Consider the following 16,917-nt stretch of genomic DNA (forward strand, 5'->3'; position numbering starts at 1 on the left):
ACTGCCCAAGCACCAGAAAGCTGGGATATGTGAACTTTTGATTTGGTTTCTGGACTTGTCCTTTCCCCCCTCCTCCACTCCTCTAACCCCCCTTCCCAGCCTAACTTATAATTGCTCTCAATGCATTGTGCAACAAATAATAAAGAATAGTTTTTAAACAATTTTGACTTTATTCCCTTTCATATGTACAGGGTGAGGGTAACTTCAAGAGAAACAAACACAACTGTCACACCGTACCCTGGCCAGTCATGAAACTGGCTTGCAAAGCTTTTCTGATGCGCACTGAGCCGTGCTGCACTCTTCTAATCGCCCTGTTGTCTGGCTGTGTGAAATTGGCAGCCAGATAAGTTGCCTTAACCTCCCACCCCGCCATAAAAGTCTCCCCCTTACTCTCACAGATATTGTGGAGCACACAGCAAGCAGCAATTACAGCTGGAATATTGGTTGTGCTGAGATCTAACCGAGTCAGTAAACTGCGCCAGCGCCCTTTTAAACGTCCAAAAGCACATTCTGCCACCATTCTGCACTTGCTCAGCCTATAGTTGAACTGCTCCTTACTACTGTCCAGGGTGCCTGTGTACAGCTTCATGAGCCATGGCATTAAGGGGTAGGCTGGGTCCCAGAGGATAACTATAGGCATTTCAACATCCTCAACAGTAATTTTCTGGTCTGGGAAGTAAGTCCCTTCCTGCAGATGTGCAAACAGACTAGAGTTCCTGAAGACGCGAGCGTCATGCACCTTTTGCGGCCATCCCACGTTAATGTCAGTGAAACATCCCTTGTGATCCATCAGTGCTTGCAGCACCATGGAAAAGTACCCCTTGTCGTTTATGTACTGGCCTCCACAGTGTGCCGGGGCCAAGGTGGGGATATGTGTTCCGTCTATCACCCCACCGCAGTTAGGGAACCCCAGCGCATTAAGGCCATCCACAGTGGTCTGCACATTTCCCAGAGTCACTACCCTTGATAGCAGCTGTTCAATGATTGTGTTGGCTACTTGCTGCACAGCAGCCCCCACAGTAGATATGCCCACTCCAAATTGATTCCTGACTGACCGGGTCCTGACTGACACTGATCGAGTGTTGCAAGCTTCCACAGTGCTATGGCCGCTCGCTTCCTAATGGTGAGGGGTGCTCTCATTCTGGTGTCTTTGCGCTTCAGGGCAGAGGACAGCAAGTCACAAAGTTCCATAAAAGTGGCCCCACGCATACGAACGTTTTGCAGCCATTGGGAGTCATCCCAGACCTGCAACATTATGTGGTCCCACCAGTCTGTGCTAGTTTCCCGGGCCCAGAATTGGCGTTCCACGGCATGAACCTGGCCGAGTGCCACCATGATCTCCCAATTGCCACATGCCGTGCTTCTAGGAATGTCTGTGTCCATGTCATGTCCTCATCAGTATAGTAATCGCACTGTCGTCGCTTCCTCGCCCAGTTTTGCAGGTACTAAACATACTACTGGATAATGCGCAATGTTTTTACAATGGTCAAAACTGCAGCAGAGATCTGAGTGGGCTCCATGTTTGCCATGCAATGGCGCCTGCATGGGTAATCCTTGAAAAAGGGCACAAAATGAGCTGTTCGGTTCAAGATGGCCGATAAAAGGCGGTAAATGATTGTCTTCTGTAGTTTCCACGGGAGCCCAGGACAGCTTCCGCCGCTTTCTCTAGATTGTCTGTGCGGCTCTATTCACAGTGACTGAGAAACAGCAGGGAATTGTTGCCTTCTGTAGTTTCCACGGGAGCCCAGGACCGACAACATGGAAAAAGCGGCGAGAGCAGAGTTTGCGGCGGAAACGTGAACAGAGTTTGCGGCAGAAGCTGTGCAGCTCTGTTCACGATGGCTGAGAAACGGCGGGGAATTGTTGCCTTCTGTAGCTTCCACGGGAGCCCAGGACAAACAACATGGAAAAAGTGGCAGAAGCTGTGCGGCTCTGTTCACGATGGCCGAGAGACAGAGGGAAATGGTTAGATGAAAGATTAGAGAGAGGAGAGGACATTCGAAGTGGATTCAACATACCAGGAGACAGGCGGTGCACCATGCTGTACCATCTGCTGGAAGCATGGCGTCTGCCATAGCTTTCATGGAGGGAGGAGCGAGTGACGGCACACACCCAGAAAAACCCGCGAGAATGTTTTTGCCCCATCATGTACTGGGAGCTTAACCCACAATTCCAATGGGCGGCAGAGGCTGTGGGAACTGTGGGATTGCTACCACAGTGCAACGTTCTGCCATTCGATGCTAGCCTCAGTACTGTGGATGCACTCCACCGAATTCACGCGTTTTAGTGGGGACACATAACATTGAATGTATGAACTCGATTCAGGAAATTCAAATAAAATAACTTCGAATTAATTTCGTACTGTAGACGTACTCTGAGATAGGTTCGGCCTCCTCTCGGGTTGCTCTGTTTCCCAAAGTGATCCTAACAATATAGTCCTTTCTTCCTACCTTTGCTAGCTTTTTCTCCCACACAGCACTAAGGCTGTGGAAAGCTTTAGTGCTAGAATGAGAACTCAGGGAGGAAAAGGAAGAGCCGCCCAAGCCAATACGCAACCTTTGTTAATTTTAAACAGGGTAGCAGAGGAAACTCAGAGTTGGCTGGTTATATAGATACTCATTGGGTCAACATGACTCCTGTTTTGAGTTTCCTGGCTAAACACCTCCCAGCTCTGTCCCTCAGGACCAAAGGAACCTGCGAAATGCCCTGGGTCTAATGTCCAGGAGAGAATCTGGAACCAGTCGGCATTTGCAACACACCCAAGAACAGACCCTACTATAGGAACACCCCACATGTTCCCTCATAGGTAGCCTACCCTGCCCAAACCATCTAGCACCCTCTTTTGTCACGTGCCTGGACCTCTTTAACTTCTTACTCCCTTTGGCCTGTACAGAGCTACAGCTTGTGCAAGGGACTCTATGGACAATTGCATTTAAAAAAATCTCTGTTAAAAGAACATTAAGGTTGCAAAGTCATGCACCCAAACATTAGGAAATGCCTGTGCAGCCTTAATGCAGCACTCACGGGCATGTGCATTGGGATAGTCCGTTAATTAGATAATCACATACTGTTTTTTCTCCAAGACCCCTGCCTCCTGCAAGGGACTGAACTTTAGAGCTAGCCCTTTGAAGAGCTGTTCTTCACTTGAAATATCAGAAGGTCTTAAATGCCGTTTATGTTAAAAGCTAGTCCTGACAAGTGATTCAGGGTCAACAGAGCAAAGGAAGGTGTGGGGCATCCTGGGTATGGACTTGGATTGCTAACCCAGGCTGAAGCAGTTGGCACCATAATCTTCACTATTGCTGTTACCTGCAGGTGCTAGATTGAAGCATGCATGAGTGTGCTTACCTTTGCTACATTCACATCTTCATTCGCTGCATAGACCTATCCTCACACCTAAAACTACTCCCTAGAGGGGCAAGCCCTCCAGATACTAAAGATCGGTGGTCAGGGGTGGGGCGGGGGAGGAATGTTGGTTCTTTTGCAGGGGGATAAAGACTTTCAATGCAGTTTAGGTTTCTAAGTGACGAGGCCACTTTTGAAAATGGGACATAGGTTCATCAGCCACTTGGGCACTTTTGAAGATGTTACTCATGTGTCACCCCGTCACTTAACTGAAAGGCATCCTATAAAGAGAAACAAAAATCGTGTATAACTTTTATTCCTCATTCTTATAATGTATACGAAGCAAAAAGTGCACAAGCCTAATTGTGTTTGTTTCTGAGTCACGCTTCAAAAGAAGAGACCAAAATGTATGTAATGTCTAAAGACAAGCAATGTTTTTATGGTCTAGATAGTCTTCTACTGGCTATGTAGCAGCAGTTGTCTAACAAATCCTATTCCCAATGCCACACTGACGTCAATAATACTCATTCCAGAACAAAGAAGTAAATATTCCTGTCAAATCCCTGGCTTGGGCAGTGGGTAAGGGGAGGAAATTCAGTGACTGGCAAATGGAAACAGGGGAAAAAATTGGCAAGGAAAGACATTTTATTTTCCAGCCTCTGAGAGGATGTTACAAACAATGGGAAGTAATAACAATTATACATGGGGGTGGGGTGGGCTGAGCTGGCATGGTCTCTTTAAAGCAGTGACCTCCCATTCCTAGAGTAGAAGATGGAGGTCTAGATCTGTGGGGGAGGAGGGCTGGCAGAGAGTGCATCAGAATTCACCCTGCTCTGTTCCTTTCCTGCCAGGCTATGGGAACCTGAGCCCCAACACTGTGAGTGCTCAGGTCTTCTGCATCTTCTTTGCCCTCTTTGGGATTCCTTTGAACCTCATCCTCCTGAACCGGATTGGGCAGCTGATGCTGTCTGGGGTTCAGCGTTGTGCCAAGCGCCTGGGGGAGAAGTTGCGCTGGCAGGTAAGCAGTCTGGCCATAAGCGCCTGATCCACACATTACGGTGGAGGGGTTGTCTGGGTGATGGTGTGAATTACCCAGTAAGGGAAGCAGTGATTACTCTGTCTTAACCTTTGGTTTATAGGAGCCAAATCATCTGTACTGATATCACAAGGAGCTGTTAGTTAATTGATAGCTTTACTTACCGTTCTGATGAACAGCTTCCCCTATAGCAGGGGTGGGCAAACTTTTTAGCCCAAGGGCCACATCTGGGTGGGGAAATGGCATGCAGGGCCATGAATGTAAGGCAGGGGCAGAGGGGAGGGGGTGCGAGGTGCGTGTGTGGGGGGTGCGATGTGCAGGAAGGGGCTCAGGGAAGGGGGTTGGGGGCTCAGGGCAGGGGGGTGAGGTGCAGAAGGAGTGTGGCAGTGGGAAAGGGGGCTCAGGGCAGGGGTTGGGGTGCAGGAGGGGGTGCAGTGTGCAGGAAGGGGCTCAGGGCAGGGGGATGAGGTGCAGAAGGACTGTGGCAGTGTGAGAGGGGGTCAGGGCAGGGGATTGGAGTGTGGGGAGGGGTGCGGAGTGCAGGAGGAGGCTCAGGGCAGGGGACTGGGGTGCAGGAGGGGTTCGGCATACAGTCTGATTCTATCTGTCACAAGAGAGTTCCCTCTGCTGTTTCTCTGTTCTGTTTACTAGCTAATCTCAAAGGAGCCATTCTTCCCTGACATGGACCCTATTGAATCCCTGACATGGAACTCAGAAATATACATTGCATACCCAGTCGTTTTTAAATATACAACATGTATTTTCTTGGAGGTGGGAAAGAATTTTCTGTTGGAGGCACATGCTACTAACGCATTTCAACTTTAGGCTGTGCTGCAAGATCCTGAAAACTGACTGATAGCAGAAGTGCTGATACTGCCTTCTCTACAGCAAAGGTTTTCCACTGGCAATCAAGGGACATCTGGTGATACACAGCAAACTGGTTTATCCTGGGTTGTCACTCCTTGTTTTCAGCTGCAATAAAAGAAGCTAATAATACATTAAACACTTCCCTAATTCTAATTTCCCACAATAGTAATGGGATGTATTAGTGGTAGTTGCCACAGAGATGTTAGGTGAAATCCCGATCCCACTGAAGACAATGTGGGGTTTGAGATCAGTGGAGTCAGGATTTCACCCATGTGTTTGATCACAAATGGGATGGGAGGTGATCCACATGACTGTAATCATGAAGGGCAGTGTCCACAAGCTAATCTCTGTATTATCAACTGGTCTCCAAGGAGAGAATGTTTGCAGCTCCCTGCTCTGTAGCACTGTGAATGGTGCCATTGTCATCCTATAAATAAAAGGAGAAAAATGCCCTAAGACAGGGGTCGGCAGCCTTTGAGAAGTGGTGTGCCAAGTCTTCATTTATTTACTGTAATTTAAGGTTTCACGTGCCAGTGATACATTTTACATTTACAGGGGCCGGGACCCCAGCTGGCAGAGGCCAGTGGATGGAACCCCAGACCAGCAGTGGGGGTGGCAGACTGAGCCGTTCAGCCTGCTGCCAGTCTGGGGTTCCGTCTGCTGGCTCCTGCCAGGCGGGGTCCCAGCTGCCGGCCCCGCTCAGCTCGCTGCCTGCCCGGAGTTCCGTTCATCCAGGAAGGCAGCAGACTGAGTGGGGCCGGTGGCCAGGACTCCAGCTGGCAGTAGAGTGCCACTAAAAATCAACTCGCGTGCCACCTTTGGCACACGTGCTGTAGGTTGCCGACCCTTGCCCTAAGAGGTTCTAACTGAGACTTGTGGGCAAAGGGTTTGTGATGTCCCTTTGCACTGGGTGAACTTTGCCTGGCCTGGATAAGACTAAAAGCTTTGGTTCTGGCCCAGCCAACTCCACTCATGCCATTGGATGCAGTGCCTGAGCTAGACCATCGATCTTGTCTGGACCGCACACATGTTTATCAACTTCAGCAACGTGCTGAGCCCTCTGTTTGCTGTCTACTCTAATCTTCCAGACTCATATCTGGTGGGTTTTTCTTTTCTGTTTGACTAGGAGGCAGCAGCCATACTGACAAGGACCTGTGCGCTGTTGACTGGCTTTTTGCTGTTCCTCCTGCTACCCCCATTTCTGTTCTCTGTGATAGAAGGCTGGACCTATGCAGAAGGATTCTACTATTCCTTTGTTACCCTCAGCACAATAGGCTTTGGAGATTATGTGATTGGTAAGTAGCTGGGATTTCATCACTCTCACCTAATGGAAGCCGGTAAACAGCGTGTGGCATACTGGAGACCCATTTGACAGTGTTAACCCTTTAATGATTCCCAGAACTGACAAATGCACTTTGATAGGTGGCTGACTTGGAGGGGTCATAGAGGAGGAGATGGTTTTTGAGATAGCCAGATCATGCATGGTGACTCCTCTGTATGGCAGGAAGTGGAAAGCAATCTCTTCAAGTCCTTCTGCATCTAGCCACCCTGCGCCTTGTTAGACCAGAACTAGTCAGAGCATTATAGCCTTCATCGTGAGGTCTGATATTAAAATGTGCTGTATCGCAACGTAAAACCTCAACACCTAAAACATTTTGTCTCGTCCTGATCCTACTCTACCAATGGATTGTCACTACCTTCTCCTCTGTCAAATCCAAGAGAGACGCCTAGACTGTCAGGCAGCAGGGGCAGAGTGTTCGCAGCTTCCAAAACCCTTTGCCAGAGGAAACAGACTGAGCCTAACCCCGACTGTGTTCAGATTGAAACAGCACACGCCTTTTTGATAAAGCTTTTGCCACTGAAAACACGAGATAGAGAAACACGCACACCCCTGAAGGCCTGGGAAAGAGAGAGAGGAAAACACCTTTTTATAGACTTTTCCCCACCCTCCCACCCCATTTCTTCAAAACTCTAATTTGGTGCTTAATTACCTTAGTGATGGGCACCTTTGACATAGAGACAGGCAATCAGATTTTACTCCCCATCTTATGCAGAGGCTTGACTGCTGAGGAGTCTGTAAGCTGCCTTCCATAACCAGCCTAATACAATAGGAATATTGGGCTCAGTACAGGAGTAACTGGATAAAACTCTATGGCCTATCTTATATAATAATGGTGCCTTCTGGCCTTAAAATCTATAACTCTACGCTCCCGGTCAACCCTCCTGCAGTACGGATGCTGCAGCGTGGCTTGCATCCTCTGTCTAACTGGATCGTTCCAAATGCCTTACCCATCAGGTGAACACCTGTGGAAGGGAAAGCTTTCTCCATGGATCGAATGGTCCATCGTATTGCCATTTTCACTTTTTTTAGAAGCCATTTTGCTAATGGCTGTTAAACCTCAGGGTGAAGTTCGCACTGGTGAAAGTTTCCTGATTGACAGCCAAGGAACCTACAAGAGTCTCTCTGGCTGAAATTCACCTTTGTGCAGAAAGCTGTTGCGAAGCCTATGGGTTGCTTAAACCTTGTGCTTAAGTGAGACACAGGTGGTGCACAGGTTTTGTGTTCATCTCTGCGTAGGGCTGAATTGCACCCTTTATGCACAGATGGGGAAGAATGTAGGCAAAGGGGCAGGCTTGTTTATTGCCAGGACTGGGCTATTTACAAACCAGTGGCGATTACTCAACATTAAATAAATAAGATGATTATAAATGACCTGGCACCAGGTGAGAGCTGCCTGGCAACTTTGTTGTGCTGGTATGTTTGGTTGTTTTTTTTAATTCTGCCATTTTGTGTCCTTTTCCGTAATGTTTGCACAGCCCATGGGTTTTCAGTGGTGAAAATGACAAACCTTCCCATTAAAAATGAATGCAGGAGCTAAGTGGCGATAAATAAAACAACATTGCAAGCACTTTATCTCCTCCTTGTGATTTGAATCTAGTGTATATTTGTGTCTGTGAGCAGATGCCTTTCCCAAACTATTTCCTCAACACAGTCCATGCAGGAGGTAGAAACCAAACTCACCCTCTTTCTGGGGTTTGGCTTTATTATATTACCACAGCACCTAGGAGCCCTTAACAAACAGATGGTATCTGCCCAAACAGCTTACAATCTAAGTAACCAAGAAACAACCAGAGGTGACATAAAGTTCAGTTCAAACCTTCTTCCCAGGCTTGTCTGCTCCTAGGGTTTCTCCCAGAGGACTTTTCAGCCCTTATCTTAGATACCCCATCTCACCTCACTCATATGCCAGGTGGCTCAATGTGGCACCTGTGAGTAAGCAGAAGCCTCTTACCCTTCTCTTAGCCAGGAACACCTATTAATAGGGAAGGGTATTTCAAGCAAACATTGCCATCCTGTGACAGTATTTTAGTGCTTAACAAAAACCGGAGGCAAATAGGATTATGTAAATGAAATTGCTGACAGGCCCGTGGATGTGGTTACATTTTGAACGTGGATCTAATTTTGGTTTTGCTTTTCTTCTTTATGGTCATATTTACAACTCACAGTGAATTATGAGCTGTTGCTGACAAAGCCATGAAATAGGTCTGTTTTACAGTTCCTGCTTGTCCATGAGATAGCTGGCAGGTTCACATTTTGTACAGGGAGCAGTATCATTCTGTGATATTTCCATACCAGTCAGCATGGAGAGTTATAGCTGTCCCATAGTTCAGTCTAATCCATTATGTTTTTATACCACATCTGTCACTGTAGTATCTGAACACCACTCTTGTCATCACCGGCGCTGACTTTTCAAAGTGCCGGGAGGTACTTGACCCCCTGCTCCGTCCCAGGCCCTGCCCTCACTGCACTCCTTCCCTGAAGGCCCCATACACACCCCGTCTCTTCCTGCCCCCACTCTCCCCCTGCCCTGTCTCTTTCTGCCCAGTTCCACCCCCCCTCAAGTGTGGCACGTCTTCTCTCCTCCCTCTTGCCCCTCAGCCTCCTGCACGCTGCAGGACAGCTTTTGCGGTGGGCGGGAGGCACTGGGAGGGCAGAGGAGGTGCTGATCCACGGGACCTGCTGGTGGGCAGGAGGTGCTGCGGTGGGGAGATGATAGGGCTGCCAGTGGGTGCTCAGCACCCACCATTTTTTCTTCGTGGAGCATCCAGCCCGGAGCATCCATGAAGTCGGCTCTTATGCTTGCCATGCTGAAGGGATGTAAAGGGTCCATGGCTTTTCCCAGGGTTGCCAGTGAGCAGACACCAACAGTCCTTCCCAACCCAAGCTTCTGCTTTAGCTTTAGCTATAAAGTTTCTCTTACAGCACTCTTGGCCCAATGGCTATAAATGTTTGGGGTATTTTTCTTCCAGGGATGAACCCAGACCTTACCTACCCTTCCTGGTACAAGATCCTGGTATCTGTGTGGATCCTCTTTGGGATGGCCTGGCTGGCCCTGGTCATCAGTCTGTGCATCACTTTGCTAGAGAACTCTAGTGACCTCTGCCAGTGCGGCAAGAAGAAGAGCAAAGAGCTGGAGCAGGAGTTAATGGATTGTAACAAAAATAGCAGCCCGAGGCCTGATGACGTGGAGAACGGCAGCAGCAAGGACACAAAACCTGAAGGTGCAAACTGAATGGCAGGCACAAAGCTTTTCTGAGACAATGTGAACTTTGCAGAAGGAACATCTGATGGACTAGTCCTCTTTGGTGTGCCAGGAGTTGTAGCACCGTTCTTCTTAAAATGCTTGGCGTGGAGTTCAGCCAGACAGCAGAATTGAGTTTGGAGAGACTCTACTGTGAATCAAGTGATTGAAATAAAATGTTGCATTTTCATATTTTGAGAGAGAGAAGGGAAAACCAAAAGCGCTTTTTAGTGCCAGTGGCTCCAGGGCTTATTTCATCCCAATGATTACAAAGTCTGCTTTTGATCTGGACACAGACTGGATTGTAAATAGTTTGATAAATGGGAAAATCTGAAAAAAGAAATTGTTGAGATTCTCATGGTATAAAGACCACAGTGGTCTGTGTGTTCCTATTAGCCTCCTGGCATATGCACTAGTACCTCCTGATGGATGGAATGCTAGAACTGCTCATGTGGCATTCTGTCAAGCTCATGAGACTGATCAAGGGGTGTCCTATTGAAATAACTCCCCAGAAATCATTTGTGCTGCTTAAAAAGAGCTTATGGAGTCTAATGCCTGGTACCCTTTGGATACACATTCCCAGTCTGCTCATTCAGTCTTCCCTGCTGTGCTACCAGCATCCGAAATCATGCATTTTGAAAATCTGGTCTTTTAGGCCAGGTTTGAGATTTTGGATGAGTCACCTATTGTCTGCATGGGACCCATGTTCAAGAAAAGCAATGGGCAGAAGAGAATGTGATGGATGTAAAAGATAGTCTTTTGAGATAGAGGGTTCAGCATTTAGAAATACAGAGGGCCAGGAGTATGACAATACAGATACTTGAGTTGTTCACAGTCTCCCAGAGTCAAAAGGTCCTGAATTGCTTCCAAAAAGTGGAAGCTATGACTGTCAAGTGATTTTAAAAAAGTAATTGTGATTAATCACGTGATTAAAAAAAATTAATCGTGATTAACGTGCTGTTAAACAATAATGGAATACTACTTATATACATATTTTTGGATATTTTCCACATTTTCAAATATATTGATTTCAGTTATAACGCAGAATACAAAGTGTACAGTGCTCACTTTATATTTATTTTTATTATAAATATCTGAACTGTAAAAATAAAAGAAATAGTATTTTTCAGTTCACCTAATACAAGCACTGTAGTGCAATCTCTTTATCATGAAATTTGAACTTACAAATGTAGAATTATGTACAAAAAATAACTGCATTCAAAAATAAAACAATGTAGAACTTTATACCCTACAAGTCCACTCAGTCCTACTTCTTCTTCAGCCAATTGCTCACACAAACAGATTTGTTTATATTTGCAGGAGATAATGCTGCCCGCCTCTTGTTTACAGTGTCAGCTGAAAGGGAGAACAGGCATTTGCATGACACTGTTGTAGCTGGCATTGCAAGGTATTTACATGCCAGATCTGCTAAAGAGTCATATGTCCCTTCATGCCTCAGCCACCATTCCAGAGGACACGCGTCCATACTGATGATGGGTTCTGCTTGATAACGATCCAAAGCAGTGCAGTCCAACACATGTTAATTTTAATCATCCGCCACTAGCAGAAGGTTAGTTGTTCTGGTTCTGTAGTTTCCACATCAGAGAGTTGCTCTTTTAAGATTTTTGAAAGCATGCTCCAACCTAGTCCCTCTCAGATTTTAGAAGGCACTTCAGATTCTTAAACCTTGGGTCGAGTCCTGTAGCTATCTTTAGAAATCTCACATAGGTACCTTCTTTGCATTTTGTCAAATCTGCAGTGAAAGTGTTCTTAAAACGAACAACATGCTGGGTCATCATCCAAGACTGCTGTAAAATGAAATATATGGCAGAATGTGGGTAAAACACAGAGCAGGAGACATACAATTCTCCCCCAAATAGTTCAGTCACAAATTTAATTAACATATATTTTTTAATGAGCATCATCAATATATTTGAAAATGTAGCAAAACATCCAAAATGCTTAATAAATTTCATTTGGTATTCTGTTGTTTAACAGTGTGATTAAAACGGCAATTAATCGTGAGTAATTTTTTAAATCACAATTAATTTTTTGAGTTAATAACGTTAATTAACTGCCATTAATTGACAGCCCTAGTGGAAACCCTGACAAATTGCTAAGGATGACTACAAAAGAATAGCAGAAGCATGCAGGGACAAAATCAGGCTAAGGCACAAAATGAGATACACCTAGAAAGGAACGTAAAAGGCTGTAAGAAATGGTTCTGTAAATACATTGAAGAAGCAAGAGACAGATGAAGGAAAGTGTAGGTTCGCTACTCAGCATGGAAGGAGAACTAATAATGAATGTCAGCAATAAAGCCGGAGTATTTAATGCCTATTTTGCTTCACTCTTCACTGAAAAGGTTAATTATCACCAAATGGTTAACATAATACTAACAAGGGAGAAGGAACACAAGCTAGAATAGGGAAAGAACAGGTTAAAGAATATTTAGATAAGTTACCTTAGATATATTCAGGTCAGCAATACATGATGAAATTCACCCTAAGGTACTTAAGGAAATTACTGATGCAATCTTGGAACTGTTATTGATTATCCTTGAACTTCTGGAGGACAGCTGAGGTCGCAGAGGACTGGAGAAGGGAAACATAGTACTTATCTTTATAAAGAGGAACAAAGAGGATGTGAGGGATTATAGACCAGTCAGCCTAACTTTGATAGCTGGAAAGATACTGGAACAAATTATTAAACAATCAATTTGTAAACACCTAGAGAATATTGGAAGAATAAGTAATAGCCAATTTGTCAAGAGCGAATCATGCCAAACCAACCTAATTTCCTTCTTTTGGCCAGGTTACTGGCCTAGTGGATGTGGGGGAAGCTGCAGATATGATATATCTTGATATTAGTAAGGCTTTTGATATACTTCCATATGAAAATCTCATAAGCAAACTAGGGAAATGTGGTCTAGATGAAATTACTATAAATTGGGTCCAATACTGGAGTGTGTAAATGGGAGTGTCTTATGTAAGACCTGGGAAGTAATTGTACCACTCTAGTTGGCACTGTTGAGGTCTTACCTAAAGAAGTGTGACCAGTTCTGGGCACCACACTTTAAAAAAAGATGCAAACAAATTGGAGAGAGTCCAGAAGAAAATGAAAAAATGATAAATGGTTTAGAAAACCTGACATATGAGGAAATATTAAAAAACTGGGGATGTTTAGTCTTGAAAAAAGAAGGCTGAGGGAGGATCTGGGAACACTCTTAAAATATTATTAAAGGCTATTATAAAGAGGACAATGATCAATTATTCTCTATGTCCACTGAAAATAGGATAAGAAGTAATGGGCTTAATCTGCAGCAAGGGAGATTTAGGTTAGATATTAGGAAATACTTTTAGCTATAAAGGTAATTAAGCTCTGGAATAGACTTTCAAGGGAGATTGTGGAATCCCCATCGCTGGAGGGTTCTAAGAGCAGGTTAGACAAACACCTGTCAGGGATGGTCTAAATTATACTTGGTCCTGCTTCAGCACAGGGGATGGACTAGATGATATCTCAAGGGCCTACCAACCCTACGTCTCTATTATTCTGAGTGTCAGAATAGACAGCATTACAACAGGACAGTCAGAGGTGCTGGTATGTGATGGCTCCAGTGTCACGAGGAACTTCAGGAAAGGAATCCTTTAGGCTGAACTTAGATTGTTTGGCAGAAGGTTGATGTCCAGAGATTCCATGGTAATGTTCTCTGACTACTGTTTCAACAGGCAGGAGTATCAAGATGGGGGACTGTAAGAAACCTCAATGTATAGTTGGAAATATGGTGTAGAGTGAGTGGGTTCAAATTAATTGGCCACTAGCTAATTATCTGGCGGCTTTTGAAGCTGTCTGTCTGACTTTTTCTGTGTTGCTCATGTATTTTATCTTATTTATTTATCTTTTCATTGATGGGCACCATCTTGCTGGAAGACTGGAGGTGGGAAAGTCCACCTTGAACAAAAGCCTTGAACCAGAACTTGCAAGATTAAGTTATAAACTTTTAGATGCATGTTTCCACGTTTCTAACTTTATTTCTTACACTTAAATTCACTTAAAATCCTATTTTCTTTTGATAAATAAACTTGTTTTATTTTTAATGTAAACTCATCCAGTGCTGTGTTTAAACTAAACTGTATGGTAACTCCAGTTAAAGTAACAAACTGGAGACTATCGACTCCTTACAAGAGCAACAAACTGTCCAGGAGCAGATTATATTTAATCACAATATAAATAATCTGGCCTTTATTTTCCCCAAAACACAGGGAGCCAGGAAAGAATAGGCTTGTGAATAACAATAGTGAAGCGCTAGGTTGAAATCACTAATGGAAACTGTACAATTATTTCGGTAAACTCTAGAATGTTAGATCCACCGGGACCTTTCTGCAGAATTTAAAAAAAAAAAAAAAAAAAAAGGCAAAGAACATCTGTAATTTTCCAATGAAGATTATGGAATATCCCAATCAGCTGTGACAGGGGGGTTTCATAACTTTGCATATAATGGTGCTACTTACATTTCACCATCAGATTCTTGACCAGTAAGTTACTAGTTTTCAAATGACACCCCACAAGGCATATTTTGGACAAAGATTATTACAACAGTGTACAGGGTGTGACTATGGGGTGCCTTCAGTCACAGGCCCATCTCAGAACCTTGGATGGGTGGAAGAGTCCTTCTGGTGAACTAGGAGTGAAGTATCCCAAATACTTTAACAGACATAGAACTGTTGCCAAGGCACAGTGGGCTAAATTCATCTTTGGTGTAACTCCACGGCGTATACTCACTGTAGTTACAATACACATTAATCTGGCTAGTCATAATGGAGTTAACTGCCAGCATCCAGTCAAAACAATTGTGCTGGCCCCTCATGACTCAAATGGAAAGCAGAAGGTAGTGATGTTGAGCACTATGTGGCTAGGTAAGCAAGTCTGCTTATCCACATCCTTCTATACCAGAGGTGGGCAAACTACAGCCTATGGGCTCCTGCCCGGCCCCTGAGCTCCTGCCCTGGGAGGCTAGCCCCTGGCCCCTCCCCCGCTGTTCCCCGTGCCCCACAGCCTCAGCTCGCCCCCGCCGGTGGTGCAAATCTCTGGGCAGCGGAGCTGTAAGCTCCTGGGGCAGTGCTGCTGCACAGCTCAGCTTGACCCGGTGCTTTGTGCTGCATGGTGCGTGTCTGTAGCTCTGGCAGCCACCGGTGCTCCATGCAGCACGGTAAGGGGTCAGGGAGTGGGAGGGATTGGATAGAGGGCAGAGGAGTTCAGGGTGGTGGTCAGGGGGCAGGGCAGTCAAAGGGCAGGGAACAGGGGTTGAATTGGGGCAGCGGTCAGGAAGGAGGGGGGTTGGATAGGGTGGTTGGGGGCAGTAAGGGGCAGGAGTTCCAGGGGCAATCAGGGAACAGGGAAAAGGGGTGGTTGGATGGTGCACTGGTCCCAGGGAGGACAGTGAGGAAGAAGGGGGGGTTGGATGAGGCGGCAGGGGGAGGTCGGGCAGGGGTTCCGGGCACGGTTAGGGGATAGGGAGCGGGGAGGGGCCATCAGGGGGCAAGAAGCGGAGGGGACACATAGCGGGTGGAGGCTGAGCCCTGCCCCCCCCCCCCCACCGCCCAATGAGTCCTCCATACAATTTCGAAAACCCGATGCAGCCCTCAGGCCAAAAAGTTTGCCTGCCCCTGTTCTATACAGTTTGCTCATCAGTCCAAGGGGAGCTGTCAGAATGCACCAATTGGCACTGAGTCTCATAGCCTTGCCCTCTCTTATCATATGCTCAGCAATGCCAAGCTGATTAAGCAGGAGAATCTGAGGTTACTGACCTTACACCTGTTTGAGACAAGAACAGCATGGGATGATGTGTTGCATTGCTCTCACTAACAGACACACCTGCTGACCTCAAGTCAGTAACAAGAGGGCCACTCATTGCCAGACATAAGATTTGTTTTATTTAGAGCACATTTTTAAACTTTAGAGTTGCCACCTCTGTAGTACCAAAAAAGGGGGACATCTGCGATGATCCTGAACCCACAAAACTGTCCAACTGCCAGTGCATGCTGAGCACCCTCTCAGATTTCCGAGCACAGTTACCCCAGAAAAAGGGATAATCCTGCAAAAACATGGACAGGCAGCAACCCTACTCCCTGTAGTGTTCTGGAAGTTCTTGTGAGTGAGAAGTGTTTCTCTTCTGGCATATGCTGGATATTATTTGAAATTATACACATATAATTAGACACACAGGGTTGGATTCACAAAGATATATAGGCACCTAACACCCATTGATTTCTCCTAAGTACTTTTGCAAATCCCACCCAAATTTACACACCATTTCAAATACAATTCATATCATGTATGGAAGAGACAGGGAAGTCCAGCAGATGGAACTCAGGACCATGTGCTAGGAATCCCTGTGTTTCAATCCCAGCTCTGTCACTGACTCAGGACTTATCTTTACCAGAAAGAGTTTGCCTACCTAGCAATACAGGTATTGCTATACAACACCAGCTGCCCTCCTAGTGAAGACACTGTTTATACAACAACAGAATGCTTTTGCAAGGATAGTTTGTACCAGGTCACTAAACAAAGTAAGCTATGCTACATCTACATGAGAGTTTTGTGGGCATAGCTATGTTGCATAGGGATGTGATATTTTTTTCATGGTACTAACTGATGTAGCTATGCCTGCCTGTAACACTTTTAAGACTAGCCCAGACCTCAGTTTATGGCCTTGGACAAGTCCCTTAACCTCTCTGTCCCAATTTCCCATTTTGTAAAATGGAGTTAATTCTTACTTCTCTACCTAATGGTGGAGTTCTAGGGATTCATTAGTTAAGTTTTGGGGTGACAGGGGGGAAATCTCTAAAACACTATTTAAGTGCTGCTGAGTATTATTAGCATAACATAAACTCTCACACAATCAATTAAGCGGGGTATTGGCCCCTACTTGTTACAGTAGCCAACCAGCTGCTGAGGAGAGACAGAGACATTTGCACTGCTGCCAGTGTCTGAGATGATAATCTAGTTTCCACCTGTTTCAATGCTGTAAATGCTACAAAAAATAATTTTCCCTCTGCTGATATTCACCCCTTCTTGTCAACTGTT

At 45.6% G+C, this 16,917-nt stretch overlaps 1 protein-coding gene across 1 annotated transcript in view; it reads left to right on the forward strand.

The window, feature by feature from the left end:
• The window catches only part of KCNK17 (potassium two pore domain channel subfamily K member 17), a 51,114-nt gene extending 40,120 nt beyond the window's left edge, over nucleotides 1–10,994 (forward strand). Inside the window, exons 3-5 of the mRNA XM_050948628.1 lie at nucleotides 4,197–4,363; nucleotides 6,375–6,543; nucleotides 9,560–10,994. Of these exons, the coding sequence (XP_050804585.1) occupies nucleotides 4,197–4,363; nucleotides 6,375–6,543; nucleotides 9,560–9,822 (599 nt within the window). The 3' untranslated portion in view covers nucleotides 9,823–10,994. The remainder of the gene's footprint in view (nucleotides 1–4,196; nucleotides 4,364–6,374; nucleotides 6,544–9,559) is intronic.
• The last annotated feature ends 5,923 nt before the right edge of the window (nucleotides 10,995–16,917 follow it).

The sequence above is a fragment of the Gopherus flavomarginatus genome, chromosome 4 (genome assembly GCF_025201925.1).
Source record: "Gopherus flavomarginatus isolate rGopFla2 chromosome 4, rGopFla2.mat.asm, whole genome shotgun sequence".
Taxonomy (NCBI): Eukaryota; Metazoa; Chordata; order Testudines; family Testudinidae; genus Gopherus; species Gopherus flavomarginatus.